Source organism: Eriocheir sinensis, chromosome 58 (assembly GCF_024679095.1).
Source record: "Eriocheir sinensis breed Jianghai 21 chromosome 58, ASM2467909v1, whole genome shotgun sequence".
NCBI classification, from domain to species: Eukaryota; Metazoa; Arthropoda; class Malacostraca; order Decapoda; family Varunidae; genus Eriocheir; species Eriocheir sinensis.
Genome location: NC_066566.1, coordinates 3,980,268 through 3,995,177, shown reverse-complemented (window position 1 = coordinate 3,995,177; position 14,910 = coordinate 3,980,268). Strand labels below are relative to the sequence as shown.

Sequence of the window (14,910 nt, the reverse complement as noted above, 5' to 3'; positions counted from 1 at the left end):
CTCCTAATCCTTCTTTTTTTTCCTATCCACCTCAACTGCAATGATCAACTCTTCTATCCATCACGTTTTTTTTATATTCCTGTGAACCCAACAACCTCTAACTCTTCTCTATCCACCTCAATAGTTCCCCCCCCTCGCCCCCCGCCTTTAACTAACGCCCGTCTCCCCCTCTCTCCCCTGCTTTCTTACGACCCTGTCTATCTCTACCTATCTATCTATCACTATAACAACCACACACTCACTCCCTAAACCACTATCTTTCTCTCCAATCCTTCAATCTTCACACACAAACACTGCCCCTTCCCCTGCCCTTAACTAACGCTCCTCTCCCCCTCTCTCTCCCTCTATCCCAGGTTCGAGTCGCTGACGCTCTCCCACAACAACATGATCGCCCTCAAGCCGGTTCTGCAGGCGTGGCTGGAGGAGGCCGAGGCGCAGGCAAAGAACAAGCGAAGGGACCCGGAGGCGCCGTCGGTCCTGCCCATGGGCGAGGTAGATGATGTGAGGACGGCGGCAGTGTCTTCCCAGGGTTATAAGGCCACGCGGGGGAGGAGGAGGAGGAGGAGAGGAGAAGGGAGGGTGATAGGAAGAGGAGGAGGAGGAATGATAGATGGGGAGGGGGTAAGAGGAGGGATAGAAGGATAGGAATAGGAAAATGAGGAGGAGGAATGATAGATGGGAAGGGGGTAAGAGGAGGGATAGAAGGATAGGAAGAGGAAGAGGTTTAAGAGTAGATAGGAGGAGGTAAAGAAGAAGGAAAAGGAACCAGAATAGGAGAAAGAAAATAAATAAAGATAAACAAAGAGGCTTAAAGAGACAGAGAGGGAGAGCTGCAAGAAAAAAGAGAAGGAGACTTCGTAAAAAGAAGGAATCAAGGAGGAGAAGGAGGGAAGAAGGGGAGGGGGGATAAGAAGGGGAGATAAGAGGGGGGAGGTAAGAGGTCAGAGGTGCCATCTAGCGGACAGACTGACACTTGGAAGACGTTGACTCGTGTGTGCAAAGAGGATTTTGTCCTCTTGCTTGCCGCCTGTGATCTGCTGTTTTTTTTACCTGGATTTTCTTTTTCTTTTTTTCTCTGTCTCTGTTTTTGTCTCCATTTGTCTTTCTCTCTTTCTCTGTCTTTAAATGCATCTTTCTCTTTCTCTCTTTCTCTGTCTTTGCATCCATCTTTCTCTTTCTCTTTTTCTCTGTTTTTAAATCCATCTTTCTCTTTCTCTTTTTCTCTGTCTGTCTTTAAATCCATCTTTCTCTTTCTCTTTTTCTCTGTCTTTAAATCCATCTTTCTCTTTCTCTTTTTCTCTGTCTCTGTTTTTCTATCCATCTTTCTCTTTTTCTCTGTCTCTGTTTTTCTATCCATCTTTCTCTTTCTCTTTTTCTCTGTCTTTAAATCCATCTTTCTCTTTCTCTTTTTCTCTGTCTTTAAATCCATCTTTCTCTTTCTCTTTTTCTCTGTCTTTAAATCCATCTTTCTCTTTCTCTTTTTCTCTGTCTTTAAATCCATCTTTCTCTTTTTCTCTGTCTTTAAATCCATCTTTCTCTTTCTCTTTTTCTCTGTCTTTAAATCCATCTTTCTCTTTTTCATTTTCTCTTTCTCTTTTTTTCTCTATCTCTCTATCTATCTATCTATTTATCTAAGTATCTATTTATCTATCTGTGGTTAGGTATTTTTATATTCTTCACTTTCCTTTTTTTTAGATTTTTCCCTCATCTTTTACTTTGTTCTTTCTCCTCTTGTTCTTTTTTTCTTCTTTCTTCTTTTTATCTTCTTGTTTTTTTTTCTTCATTTTATTCTTCCTTTCGTTTTTCATTTTCTATTATTACCACAGCTTCTTTTTTTCTTTCTTCTTCTTCTTCTTCTTCTTCTTCTTCTTCTTCTTCTTCTTCTTCTTCTTCTTCTTCTTCTTCTTCTTCTTCTTCTTCATCATCATCTTTTTCTTTTTGCTAAAATTTTCATCTTTATCTTTTGTTTCTTCTTGGTATATTTACTTTCCCTCCTCCCCACCTCCTCCTCCTCCTCCTCCTCCTCCTCCTCCTCTCCCTTAGCACGGTCAAGGAGAGCATTGGGAGAGATGATTCTTGGTCGTGGTGGAGGAAGGGGATTCATTTGTTGGGGCTGACCCGTGTAGGCTGATGTGCAGGAGGAGGAGGGGAAGAAGAAGAAGAAGAAGAGGAGGAGGAGGAGGGATGAAGAGGAGAGAGGGAAGGAGAGAGATGGAGGGATTATGGTGGTGGTGGTGGTGGTTGTAAGACTTGGCTGATAGGATAAGAAGGAGAAGGAGAAAGGGAAAGAGAGAGGAAGAGAAGGAAGAGGAGATCGAGGAAGAGGAGGAAGAGGACGAGACCAAGAGGGGCGAGGAGGGGTAAGAGGAAAAAGAGGAGGGAGGGAGTTACAAGACAAAGAAGAGGAAATATATAATGAAGAAGAGGTTAAAGAGAAGATAAAGAGGAGGAGAAACGAGGATTTAGAGAGGAATCGAGTAGGGGAGAGAGAAAGAGGGAGAGAGAAGAGGAGGGAAAAAGAGGAGAGAGGGAGTTACAAGACAAAGAAGAGGAAATATATAATGAAGAAAATGTTAAAGAGGAGATAAATAAGAGGAGAATTAATGGAGAAAAGAGGAATTACAGAGAAGAATCGAGATAGAGGGAGAAAAAAGCAAAGAAGGAGGAAAGCAAAGGACAAAAAAAGAATACAAAAGAGAGAGATGAGGAGGCAAAGAAATTAAGTAAAAGACAAACAAAAACAATGAACAAAAAAAACAAAGATTGAGGGAGGGAGAGAAATAGAGAGAGAGGAGGGAGTGTAGAGGAAGAGAGATTCAAGGAAAAAAAAAAAAGCACAAAACGTAAAGAAAGAAAGAAAGAAAGCGAGTGAGTGAGTGAGGGAAGGGAGAGTCAGTGAATGAATTAACACCACCACAACCACACCACCACCACACCACCACACCACCACAGTGTAAGGAGAGGGACTGCCTGTGCTCAGTGTTTGGTGATGGCTTAATTACGCACACACTCCACGCCCCTTGTGTAAATCCTTCCCCCCGCCCCCCCCCCCTGCCCCCCCCCACACACACCTTGCCCAGGGAACAGTTAGGCCTCACCTCAACACAAGCCCCTTCCGTCCCTCCCGTCCCACGCCTTCCCAGTCCCTTCCCAGTCCCTTTCCAGTCCCTTCTCAATCTCACCCAGCCTCTCCCAGTCCCTTCCCAGTTCCTACACAGTCTCACTTAGCCCCTTTCCAGTTTCATCCAACATCAACCAGCCTCACCCACCCTATTCCCAGTCTCACCCAGCTTCACCCAGATTCATCCAGTCTCACCAAGCCTATCCCAGCCTCACCCAGCCTCTCCCATCTTCACCCAGCCTTACCCAGAGTCATCCAGTCTCTTTCAGCCTCATTCAGTCTCACCCAGCCTCTCTCGTCCTCACCCAGCCTCACCCAGCGTCATCCAGTTTATCCCAGCTTCATCCAGTCTTACCCAGCCTCTCCCAGCCTTACCCAGTATCATCCAGTTTATCCCAGCTTCATCTAACCTCACCCAGCATTTCCTAACCCTTTCCCAGCGTCCTTCAAGCCTTATTTTAGCATCATCCTAGTTTCTTTAGTTTCTGGAGTCCATCTAGTAGTCCCATGTAAGCCCAAGCCCTTTTTCCCAGCCCCATCGAACCCTTTTTCAGTCTTAACCACAGTCCTCTAGGTCCTTTCCAGCATTTCCCAGCTCCGTTAAGTCCTTTCCCACCGTAACTCATGCCCTCCAGTTTGTTCATAGGTCTATCCAGTCCCATTTGAGTCCCATGAAGCCCCCCTTTACCTGCCTATCCCCAGCACTTAGCATTTTTCACAACTATTTCCAGCCCCATTCAGCCCTCTTCCAGCCTACCAAAGCTCCTCTAGTCCCACCTTCTCCTCCCAACCCCCTTCACAACTTTACACAGTCCCATCAAGCCCCATTTATCTGCCTAACCCAGTACTCAGTCTTTCACAACCATATCCAGTCCCATTCAGCCCTCTTCCATCCTACCAAAGCCCCTCTAGTCCCCCTTCTCCACACCACCACCGCCCCCACCACCACCACTTTTCCTGTCATCAAAGCGAGCGAGAGAGAGCTGAGGAGGCGATGTAGTCAATTAGGAACCGACTAGTTACAGAATATCCCGAGGACCTATTGAGGGTGGTGGTGGTGGTGGTGATTATGATCCGGGTGGTGTTATTTGGAGATATTTAAGGCAGTATTTAGAGACGCTGTTAAAGAAGTGTATTGTAAACCTTAGCTATTGGTGCCTACCCTTGAGGTGAAGTGAGAGAGGGAGAGAGGGAGAGAGAGAGGGAGGGAGAGAGAGGAAGGAAGGTGGGAAGGTTAATGAAGGTGATATGGAGTGCTTTTTTTCTCTCTCGCTTTGGTTGTTTTATTTTCTTGATGTTTTGTTGTTGTTGGATTTGGTGTTGGTGGTGATGGTGATGATAATGGTGGTGGTGGTGATGATGGTGATGATAGAAGAGAAGGAAGTGTCGTGGTGATGATGGTGACGATGATAGTGTTTGTAATGGTGGTGATGGTGATGATAGAAGAGAAGGAAGTGTCGTAATGATGATGGTGACGATGATAGATAGATAGATATAGATAGATAGACAGATAGATAGATAGATATAGATGATAGGGTGGTGGTGATGGTGATGGCTGAATAGAAGGAATTGTAGATGTTTTTCTTCTACAAATACAAATCCGTACGCACAAAAAAAAACGGGCTTTCAAATGGCAACCTAATCTCTGACCTCAGAAAAGGGGGGGAGGGAGGGAGAAAGGCAAGGGGGAAAGAGAAGATAAAGGGAAGGAGGGAAGGAGGGAGATCCGAAGGAAAGAGGAAAGGGGAGAGAGTTAGAAAAAAAAGGGAGGAGGAAATTTAAAAATAAAGGGGAAAGAAAAAAAAAGGGGAAGGAAGAAAAAAAGGAAAAAGGAGAAGAAGAAAAAGAGGAAAGGGGAGAGTTAAAAAGAAAGGATGGAGGGAAATATAAAAAAAGGGAGTAGAAAAAAATAGGAAAATAAATAGAAGATAGAAAATAGAGAAAACAGAAGAAAAGGGATACATAAATAAAGGAAATATGGGAAAGAGGTAAAATTAGAAGGGATGAAGGAAAGGGACTCAAGGAAAAGGAAGAGAGGAAAGGGTAGGAGGGAAGGAGAGTAAGGCAAGAAAAGGGGAAAATTAGAATGAAGGAAGGAAAGGGAGGGAAGGAAAAGGAAGGGAGGAAAGGGTAGGAGGGAAGGAGAGTAAGGCAAGAAAAGGGTAAAGACGGGAAGGTAGGAAGGAGGGAAAAGGAGGTAAGGAAAAGGGAAAAGAGGAACCCAAGGTAAGTTTGAAATGGAGGAGCTAATGAAGGCAACAAACAGAAAACAAGAAGTCCACTAATTGATGTAAAAAGAAAAGGAGTTAAGAAAGAGAGGCCAGAACAGAGAGAAAGTTCGGTTGAAGAAGTAGGTGTCTTGGACCATGCCTTGTTTTGCATTTTTTTATATTCTCAGTTAAATCATAAATCAAGAAGTTAATAAAGTAATGGAAAACGTTTATGCTTGCTATATTTGAGTAACTTTTCTTATCTATCCACCTTTTTTTGTTTTACTTTTTCCGATAGATATATAAATGAGATAAGAACGAAGATAAACGTGTCCAATTTATAAAGGAAAAAAGTCCCAAATTCTTTAACTCCCATTTTTAGTGTTGGGAGTTTTTAGTAAATTAGTCTTATTTTATTAATACAAAAAAATACGATGATGCTGAGATGTTATAAAGACCAAAACTTGATAAAAAAAGTGTTCCTCTCAATATAGTAAAAGGAATTGAATCAGTATGTTTTCTTTAATTACAAATACAAAAGACAATGATGACGAGAAATTAAATAGACCAAAATTAAACAAAAGAAAAAGTTCCTCTCAATATAGTAAAAGGAATTGAATCAGTATGTTTTCTTTAATTACAAATACAAAAGACAATGATGTAAAAAGAAATATGAGTAGATAAGAATTAAACAAAAGAGAAAGTTCCTCTCAATATAGTAAAGGAATTGAATCAGCCTATGTTTTCTTTAATTACAAATACAAAAGACAATGATCATAAATTAAATAGACCAAAATTAAACAAAAGAAAAAGTTCCTCTCAATATAGTAAAAGGAATTGAATCAGTATGTTTTCTTTAATTACAAATACAAAAGACAATGATGACGAGAAATTAAATAGACCAAAATTAAACAAAAGAAAAAGTTCCTCTCAATTTAATAAACGGAGTCGAATCAGTTAATCTCTTATTTGATTAATACAAAAAATACGATGATGCTGAGATGTTATAAAGACCAAAACTTGATAAAAAAAAAAGTGTTCCTCTCAATATAATAAAAGGAATTGAATCAGTATGTTTTCCTTAATTACAAATACAAAAGACAATGATGACGAAAAATTAGATAGACCAAAATTAAACAAAAAAAAAGGTCCTCTCAACTTAGTAAACGGAGTCGAATCAATTAATCTCCTTTAATTACAAATACAAAGACGAATATGATGATGAGAAATTATATAGACCAAAATTAAATATAAAAAAATCCCTCTCAAATTTAGCAAACGGAGTGGAATCAGTTAATCTCCTTTAATTACAAATACAAAGACGAATATGATGATGAGAAACTATATAGACCAAAATTAAATATGAAAAAATCCCTCTCAAATTTAGCAATCGGAGTGGAATCAGTTAATCTCCTTTAATTACAAATACAAAGACGAATATGATGATGAGAAACTATAAAAACCAAAACCAGCTAAAAATAAAGACAGCATTAAAGTCCTCAGTCTTAAGTTCCTCATTTTAATCTTCTTCGATGCAACATAACTCGACGCGGATGTTACGTTCCGAGGCGAGTGAGTGACTGAAGGTTCCGTGGGGCGCTTGTATTGCGTGTTTCTCACATGTGTTCCGTAGTGTGTTGTCTTGTGTGTGTTGTGTGTGTTAAGTGTTCGGTGTTCAACTATTTACTATATTTATTATCCTAAGTGTAGTTCATGTTTTGTGTGTTATTGTTTTATCATTGTTGTTGTTGTTGTTGTTGTTTTCCGCTATTCTCTCTCTCTCTATCTGTCTATCTCTCTATCTATCTATCTATTTATCTATCTCCCGCCGCCACTCACTCACAGCCAGACATAATGCATGCACTCAAACTCTTACCTAAACACACACACACACACACACACACACACACACACACACACACACCAACATACCTTTTTCAACCCCTTTCTTTATCTGCTTCCTTCCCTTACTTTCCTTTCGCTTTCCATTGCCTTTCCCTTTCTTCCCCTATCCCCTCTTCTCCCCTCGCCTCTCCTCTCCTCCCCCCCTCTCCCCATCCCTCCCCTCGCCCCACTGACCAATGAGTATACGTGGTTAAGCTTCTGTTCCTTCCCCTCCCCATTCCTAATCTCCTCCCTTCTCTCTATCTCTCTCTCTCCCAGCCTCTCATTCCCCTCTCCATCATTCTCCCTTCCCCTCCCTTTCTCTCTCTTTCTCTCTCTCTCATCGCATTTTCCGAGTCTACGCTGCATGAGTAAACAGATAAACACACACACACACACACACACACACACACACACACACACACACACACACACACACACACACACACACACACACACACACACACACACACACACACACACACACACACACACTTTTAGTTATTGTTCTGTTGTTGTTTTTTCTTGTTTCCTAATTCCTCGATGTTCTTTTTTTTCTTTTTTTTTCGTTTGTGTGTTTCCATGGCGAATGTTCGTGTTCCCTGATAATGATGAGATAAATACTAACTCATTATCACTTCACTATCCCCCCCCCCCCCCACCTCACTCACCGCTGTCATGTTCCTCACCACCTCACCATTCTCAGATATATTCATTTTCCTTATCTTCATCCTCCCTTAAATCTACGGTCCAATCCTCCCCTTTTCACCTTCTTTCTATTCTCTACTATGTTCATCACCATACCCTCCCTTATTTCTTCTTCTTAACTCATTTTTACTCATTTTTAACAATTTTCCCCATACTCTTTAAGTTACTCTCCATTCTTTCTTTCCTCATCCACCTTCTTTACGTTCTCCATAATTTAATGTTTACTGCCGTTTAATTTTCTTACTCATTTTTATTTCATTTTTTATCTCATTTTTATTCATTTTCTTCATCTTTGCCCTTCTTCAATATACAGTCACTACCGCCTAATCTTTTTACTCACTTTTATTTCATCTTTTTATTTCATTTTTACTCATTTTCTTCATCCTTGCCCTTCTTCATGTTACAGTCACTACCGCCTAATTCTCTTACTCACTTTTATTTCATCTTTTTATCTCATTTTTACTAATTTTCTTCATCCTTGCCCTTCTTCAATTAACAGTCACTACCGCCTAATCTTCTTACCCACTTTCATTTCATCTTTTTATCTCATTTTTACTCATTTTTTCATCCGTGCCCTTCTTCATGTTACAGTCCCCCCTCCCTTATCCACCTCACTCATGTTCCCCACAATACATAGCTTTGTCTACTCCTCATATTGCATTTTCATACTTCACATTCACTCATTATTACTCACTTAAATCTCACCCTTCTCTGATTCATGGCCCATCCTTCCTTCTCTCCCTCATTAGCCTCAGTCACGCTACTCATAATGAATAGATTCCTTCATCGCATTCACCACTATTCTCACCTTATCTCATTATTATGCACGATTGTTCACCCTCATTAATTACCCTCATACGTTGAACAGTCATTTAGTTTTTCAATGTTCACCTCAACCAACGTCTAGTCCACCGCCCCATCGTCCTCCTCATCTGTGTATCCCAGCCACCCTCACCTGCCCTTTTTTCCCACCTTTGCGCACTCTCCCTCACGCCCTCACTCCCATGCATCATTCCCTCTATGTGTTCACCCTCACTCTCGTCGCCCTCCTCCCCTATTTGTCCATCTGTCGCCCTTCCCCCACACCGCTAAATCAACAGCCACATCCCAGTTTTACAGTCCAACACGGCAAGTTCGCAAGCGCCCCAACAGTTGACACTACGAAAATCCCCTGTAAAGATAAAATAGGGGACATATACGTTATACCTGCACATCCCATACGCATTAGTACTTGAGTCTGTGGTGGTGGTCGTTTGGTATTGATGGAGAATGTGGGAAATGTAAGGAAACCACCAACATAGGAAAGCTCTTTAGCATCGGGAGCTGAGTTGAAAAAAAGGGATAATTATGGGGATTGTAGTTCAGTTAGGATGATTGTAATGATTTAGTGTTGGATTGTTGAACTGGTCATTTTTAGTCCTCACCTGCCACCCTCATCCATCTCTCGCATCCATAATGACTTAGTGTTGGATTGTTGAACTGGTCATTTTTAGTTCTCACCTGTCACCCTCATCCACCTCTCGCATCCATCCCTGCACTCCCTCATCCGCCGCCTCCCTCACCCACCTCCCTCTCCCTCTCCCTCTCCCTCACCCCCAGCCCGTGTCGTCACATTCGATCGCATCAGTAAGGAAACTCAGAATAAACTCACCCGCGTCAGGCCTAAAAATACCTTTGGAAGAGATCGCCCAAGTCTTCCAATATTTTTTTTTTACTGTTGTGTGTTTGTGTGTGTGTGAAGTTGTTTTGTAACGTGCTTCGGGTTTTATTTTTATTTTCTTATTCTTTTTCTCGTTCATTTTTGTTAATGGAAGATGCTTCGTTTTCCTGTCTCTTATTTTGTTTTTGTTTTTTTCTTTAGTCTGACTTGTTCGATTCTACCTAACATGAATGTACACACACACACACACACACACACACACACACACACACACACACACACACACACACACACAGATTCATACATACACACATACACACATGCATAGCTACACCCGCACACCTACACGCCCACTAACGCCGCTCCTGGTTTGCCCCCAGAAGCGCAAACGGACGTCCATCGCGGCGCCGGAGAAGCGGTCACTGGAGGCGTACTTCGCCGTGCAGCCGCGGCCCTCAGGGGAGAAGATCGCCGCCATCGCCGAGAAGCTGGACCTCAAGAAGAACGTGGTGCGGGTGTGGTTCTGCAACCAGCGGCAAAAGCAGAAGAGGATGAAGTTCGCGGCCACGCAGAAGCAGATGACTGGCGGCAACGTGCACACCTCCATGGGCTCCATGATGACGTCCCCTATGCCGCCGCACACGCCGGTCCCGTAGTGGATGGCCTCCCCTGGTGCCCGCCCGGCCCTGGACTTGCCAGCCCGCTCCGCCCACCACCAGCAGCAACACCACCACCAGCAGCAGCAGGCTAACCGCCCCTCGCCAAACTCCACCGCCAACGCCGCATCCTGCCCGCCCACGCCCCGCCCACTATGGACGGACCAGGGCGACGCAGGTGACCGCTGGATGGCGCCGGGGCCGTCGTGGGCGTACAGCTACGCCTACGCTGCTGCCCACGCCCACCAGGCCACACGCCAGCTGACGCAGTGACGCCAGGGTGGCCAGTGGGCCGATGCTTACGAAGAGCCTTGAGGCACAGACGGGTGGCAACGTCTGTGTCGGTGGTGGGTGAGGGACGGAGCGACGGGCAAGTCCAGGCCATGCGACTCTTGGGCGTGGCGGAGGAGCCGCGCCCAGGGAGTCGCCACGGCATCAGGGGAGATGACCAGTGTGACACTTGAGCAACGGAGGAGAAGGTGAAGGTGCCCGCACGGGCGCCACGGACTGGCACGGCCAGCGCTCAGGGTTGACAGAAACGTCTCACACTGGTCAGGAGGAAAAACAAACCAAGATGTGATTATTAACCTTTTGAAGGCATGACTGTGAAGTCCATGAATGTCAGGACAAATTGTACAAAATTAGAGTAAGTCTCCACGTTTACAGCATAACACGAGTACGGCAACATGCCTCATCCAGTGATAGACAACCTGGTGAAACACGGCGTCGCTGGTCCGGCCGCGGGGCGCCAGCCCGCCGGGCCATCACGACATGGACCTTCTGTCGCACGGCAACTAGGCTTACTTTCCAATGTTTCCACGGTACGACTGACTAGTAGGTCTTATATGTACCTTGTAAGGAGTCTAAGAAAACTTTTTCTTTTAACCAAAGAACTGTACATATAATATATTAACGGTACCAACTTTGCTGTCACGGGACGGCGAAGGACCCTGCACTTCCACGTGCATCAGAGCTCAAGGATTTTGTGAACTAGTCGTAGGTAGTCGTAGCTCTCCTTTATTGTTTATTTTCCGTCACGTGTTGCCCGCCGTCGGCCGCCGCCGCAGGACCCACGCCGGACCTCTTGTCGTCGTCACCGCCGCCGCCGCCACTCCTGTGCAAGCAACATTTTGGAATGGATAAGATTTTAGAATGATTTTGGTCTTCGGCCGGAGGTAAGCACAGCCGATCTCAGCCAATCTTGCTGCATGATGATGCCGCCGCCGCTGGATTACGACTCCCGTTCGATTGGGCGTCGCCGATCACTCCCTGCAGCACAGCGTCGGTGCGGCGCCCGGCGAGCGTCCGGCAGTGGCGGGACGCGGCCTTTGTGCGCCGAGACACACAGGAGACTTTTCCAAGATTCCAGTCGATGTAACTCCCGGCGGCGAGAATGGCTGAGTGTGGCGAGGCAATGAAGCCGAGGTGGAGGCATTCGGACAAGCATGGTCAATAACGTCCAAGATCGGGCGGTGGTCGGGGAGGGAGGCACCTAACCCGCCTGACCCGCCGCGGCCACACAACACCCACTTGGCCTCGTAAAGCAGCGGGGGGCGCGGCGGGCGGCGGGCCGCGGGCACGACGCCCCCCCGGGGACACTCCCACCGCACAGCCACGGCCTTGACCGTTCCCAGGCTAGTCAGCGTGACTCGGCCGAGCCGTTTACGAAGTCATGAAGTATCAGATACAAATGTCACACTAGTCAGTGCTTGGGAGCGGCGACTCGCGGCCAGGGAGGCGGCCGCCGCGGGGCATCACCACCGCCACCACCACCATCACCGCCGCCACCGCCCCTGCCACTGCCCCCGCCGCCGCCACCGCCACCACCACCACCACCTCTAGTCAGGCGGCGTGCGGGGCGGCGAGGGGCGCCACGTCCTGCCGGCGCGACCGTTCAGGCGCCAGGTGTAGAGGCCAGGTGTTGAACCGTGCACAAATAATTACTATGAGCTTTAACTTAGTCATTTTTATAAGTGTCTGGCCAAGCTTGCAGCGTAGAGGGAGCCGCGCGAGGGCCGCGAGGAGCCGCGGGGAGCCGAGGGGAGCCGCGAGGCCTCGTGACGCGGGCTGGCGCGGGCTCCTCCCTGAGCACCGCCTGCCAGCAGTCACAATAAATACTCTGCCTTTCTCGGATAAGAAATTATTTTATATGTATATTATTTGTCTTATTTATTGACTATGTATAAACCCACTGTGAATAATATTAACGGACCTGTTGAGAATGCCAGTAGTGGAGTGTTGCAACAAGCTTACTGGAGCTGCATTTTATACCAGATTCCTTCAGGGATCACGATACTCTTTACGACACACGCAGACCGCCGCCGCCCTCCCCAGCCTCGGCGCTGCCGCCGACCCATAAAAGTAGATCAGTGAGAGATTCACAAACCCGCGCCGGCGTTGCTGCCGCGCCGAGCTGCCCCAACCCTCGTGTTCCCAGGCTCTAGTGACTGACACAAGACTGTGGCGGCGTAGGGGCCGCCTCTCGACTCGTCCATGGCAGGCCGGCAGCCCCGCCCCCCGCACAGTGCCCGGGGGCGTCGCGCCGCCGGCCGCCCAGCGCTGCGGAGGGCGGCGTCCCGCAGGTCTGGCCGCGACACCTTCCCTCCCATCACTCGACGGAGGGACACAGCAACATGGTAACTCACGCCCCGACACTCCTTCTTTACGCTTGGTTCATGTCATCATTACTTTACCGAGTCATTTGTAAGGCACCGAGGCCGCCGAGGCCAGGGCCGCCAGCCACCCCGGAGACAGCCCCCCTGACCCCCCCACACCCCCCTCACCCTCCGCGGGACTTCCTCCGCCTCTCCCATGCTCTGTTGCTCTGTGCCTCTTTTGGTTACCCGTTGTGCTGCATAATGGCAACACTGTCTTCCCTTTAGTATCTTCACCAGAGGAGATTTAGCGATGCTTCCTCCAACTACTTTAGGAACCTTCCTCTGTAGACCTCACAAACCTTTTCTATATTTTCTTTCATAAATATTCTGAATGCTCGTGAACTTTTTTGACCATGAAGTGTCGATCCAGCGAGCCTCGTTTCTTGCTCTCATTCTCTCTCTCTCCGTCACCTCAGTTTGGCGTTTCCTCTTTTCTCCTTTTCTTCTTCTTGTTCCTCCTCACGCAGACCCTCCGTCGGGGCTGCTACCAGACGTCGCCTCCTCATAAGGGGGAAGATTTTTACACCCTGTGCCTTACTCCACCGAATAAATAAAATGTTAACGAATATAAAAGAACAAAAAAGCCGAAGATTGCTTTTTGTATTACGTATTTTCACTTTCTTTAGATTTTCTTTATTTTCTCTTCAAAATAATCTCGTCTTTCACTTCTTTGCATCTTCCTCCTCCTCCTCCTCCTCCTCCTCCTCCTCCTCCTCCCACCTCTCCCCCTCCCAAGCCGGGGTGGCGCGGCGACCCTCCCGTCGACGCCGTTCATGTATAAAGCCAGCGCGCCAGTCAGCCGTTCCCTCCCTCGGTTCGAGTCCCACACACCAGCGGCCTCTGTGTTGTGTGCGTGGCGGGGCTGATACGTACGCGCGCACACGCACACGCACACACACACACACACACACACACACACACACACACATACAAATAGATAAACATCCACACATATGCATATACACACACACACATACACATATATACAAATACATATATTTACACATACATACAAATATATAAACACTTACACACACACACACACATACACACACACACACACACACACACACACACAGCCCTGGAAGCCACGTCTCCACCACTCCTTTATGTGTATAGAAGTAGAGAACCTGTTTCATTCTGCCCTTCCCAACCCTCCCCTTCCTTATCCTTCCCTTACCTTCCCTGCCCTACCCTTCCCTTCCTTCCTCCCTTCTTCCCCCCCCTTTCCCTTACCTTCCCTGCCCTACCCTTCCCTTCCCTACCCTTCCCGTCCCTTCCTTTCCATACCCTACCCTTCCTTATCCTTCCCTTCCCTTCCTTACCCTACCCTTCCCTTCTCTTCCCATCCCTCCCCTTCCTTACCCTTCCCTTTTCTCCCCATTCTTACCCTTCCCTTCCCTTCCTTATCCTTCCCTTCCCTTCCCTTCCATACCCTTCCCTTCCTTTCCCTACCCTACCTTTCCATTCCATTCCCTTCCCTTCCCTTCCTCGCGGTGATGACCAATGTATACCATCATCAAAGTCTTATGTATACGTCTTTAATACGTTCACCTACGAACATACACGTCAGCACACACATACATGCACACATACACTCACATACACACTGCTGGGGGTTTATAAAAAGTAACATCCCTTCCCCATCATCCCCTTACCCCATTAACCTAACCCATTATAACATCCCTCATACTACGGTCCATTTTCCATCGCTTCATTCTCCTTCTCAGCCCGATGATAACTCCTCATACTTTTCCGCATCATCCTTCTCTCTCTCTCTCTCTCTCTCTCTCTCTCTCTCTCTCTCTCTCTCTCTCTCTCTCTCTCTCTCTCTCTCTCTCTCTCTCTCTCTCTATATATATATATATATATATATATCAACTATTTACAAAGGCTTTTCAAGTCCACACTACGGAAGAAGAATCAAACTACCATCAGGGTCATAAAACTACCCCAGGATATGCCCACAACCCCCAGGAAAGACTTAAGAAATGTGGGTGTTTAAGTTCGATAT

At 46.4% G+C, this 14,910-nt stretch overlaps 1 protein-coding gene across 4 annotated transcripts in view; it reads left to right on the top strand.

The window, feature by feature from the left end:
* LOC126985066 (inhibitory POU protein-like) overlaps window positions 1-14,094 on the top strand; it is a 194,037-nt gene extending 179,943 nt beyond the window's left edge. For 2 of the 4 annotated variants that reach the window (XM_050839409.1, XM_050839412.1), the window contains 2 exons: window positions 354-501; window positions 9,964-14,094. In XM_050839409.1, the coding sequence (XP_050695366.1) occupies window positions 354-501; window positions 9,964-10,239 (424 nt within the window). In that variant the 3' untranslated portion in view covers window positions 10,240-14,094. The remainder of the gene's footprint in view (window positions 1-353; window positions 502-9,963) is intronic. The other 2 variants (XM_050839411.1, XM_050839410.1) reach the window with 2 other exon arrangements.
* The last annotated feature ends 816 nt before the right edge of the window (window positions 14,095-14,910 follow it).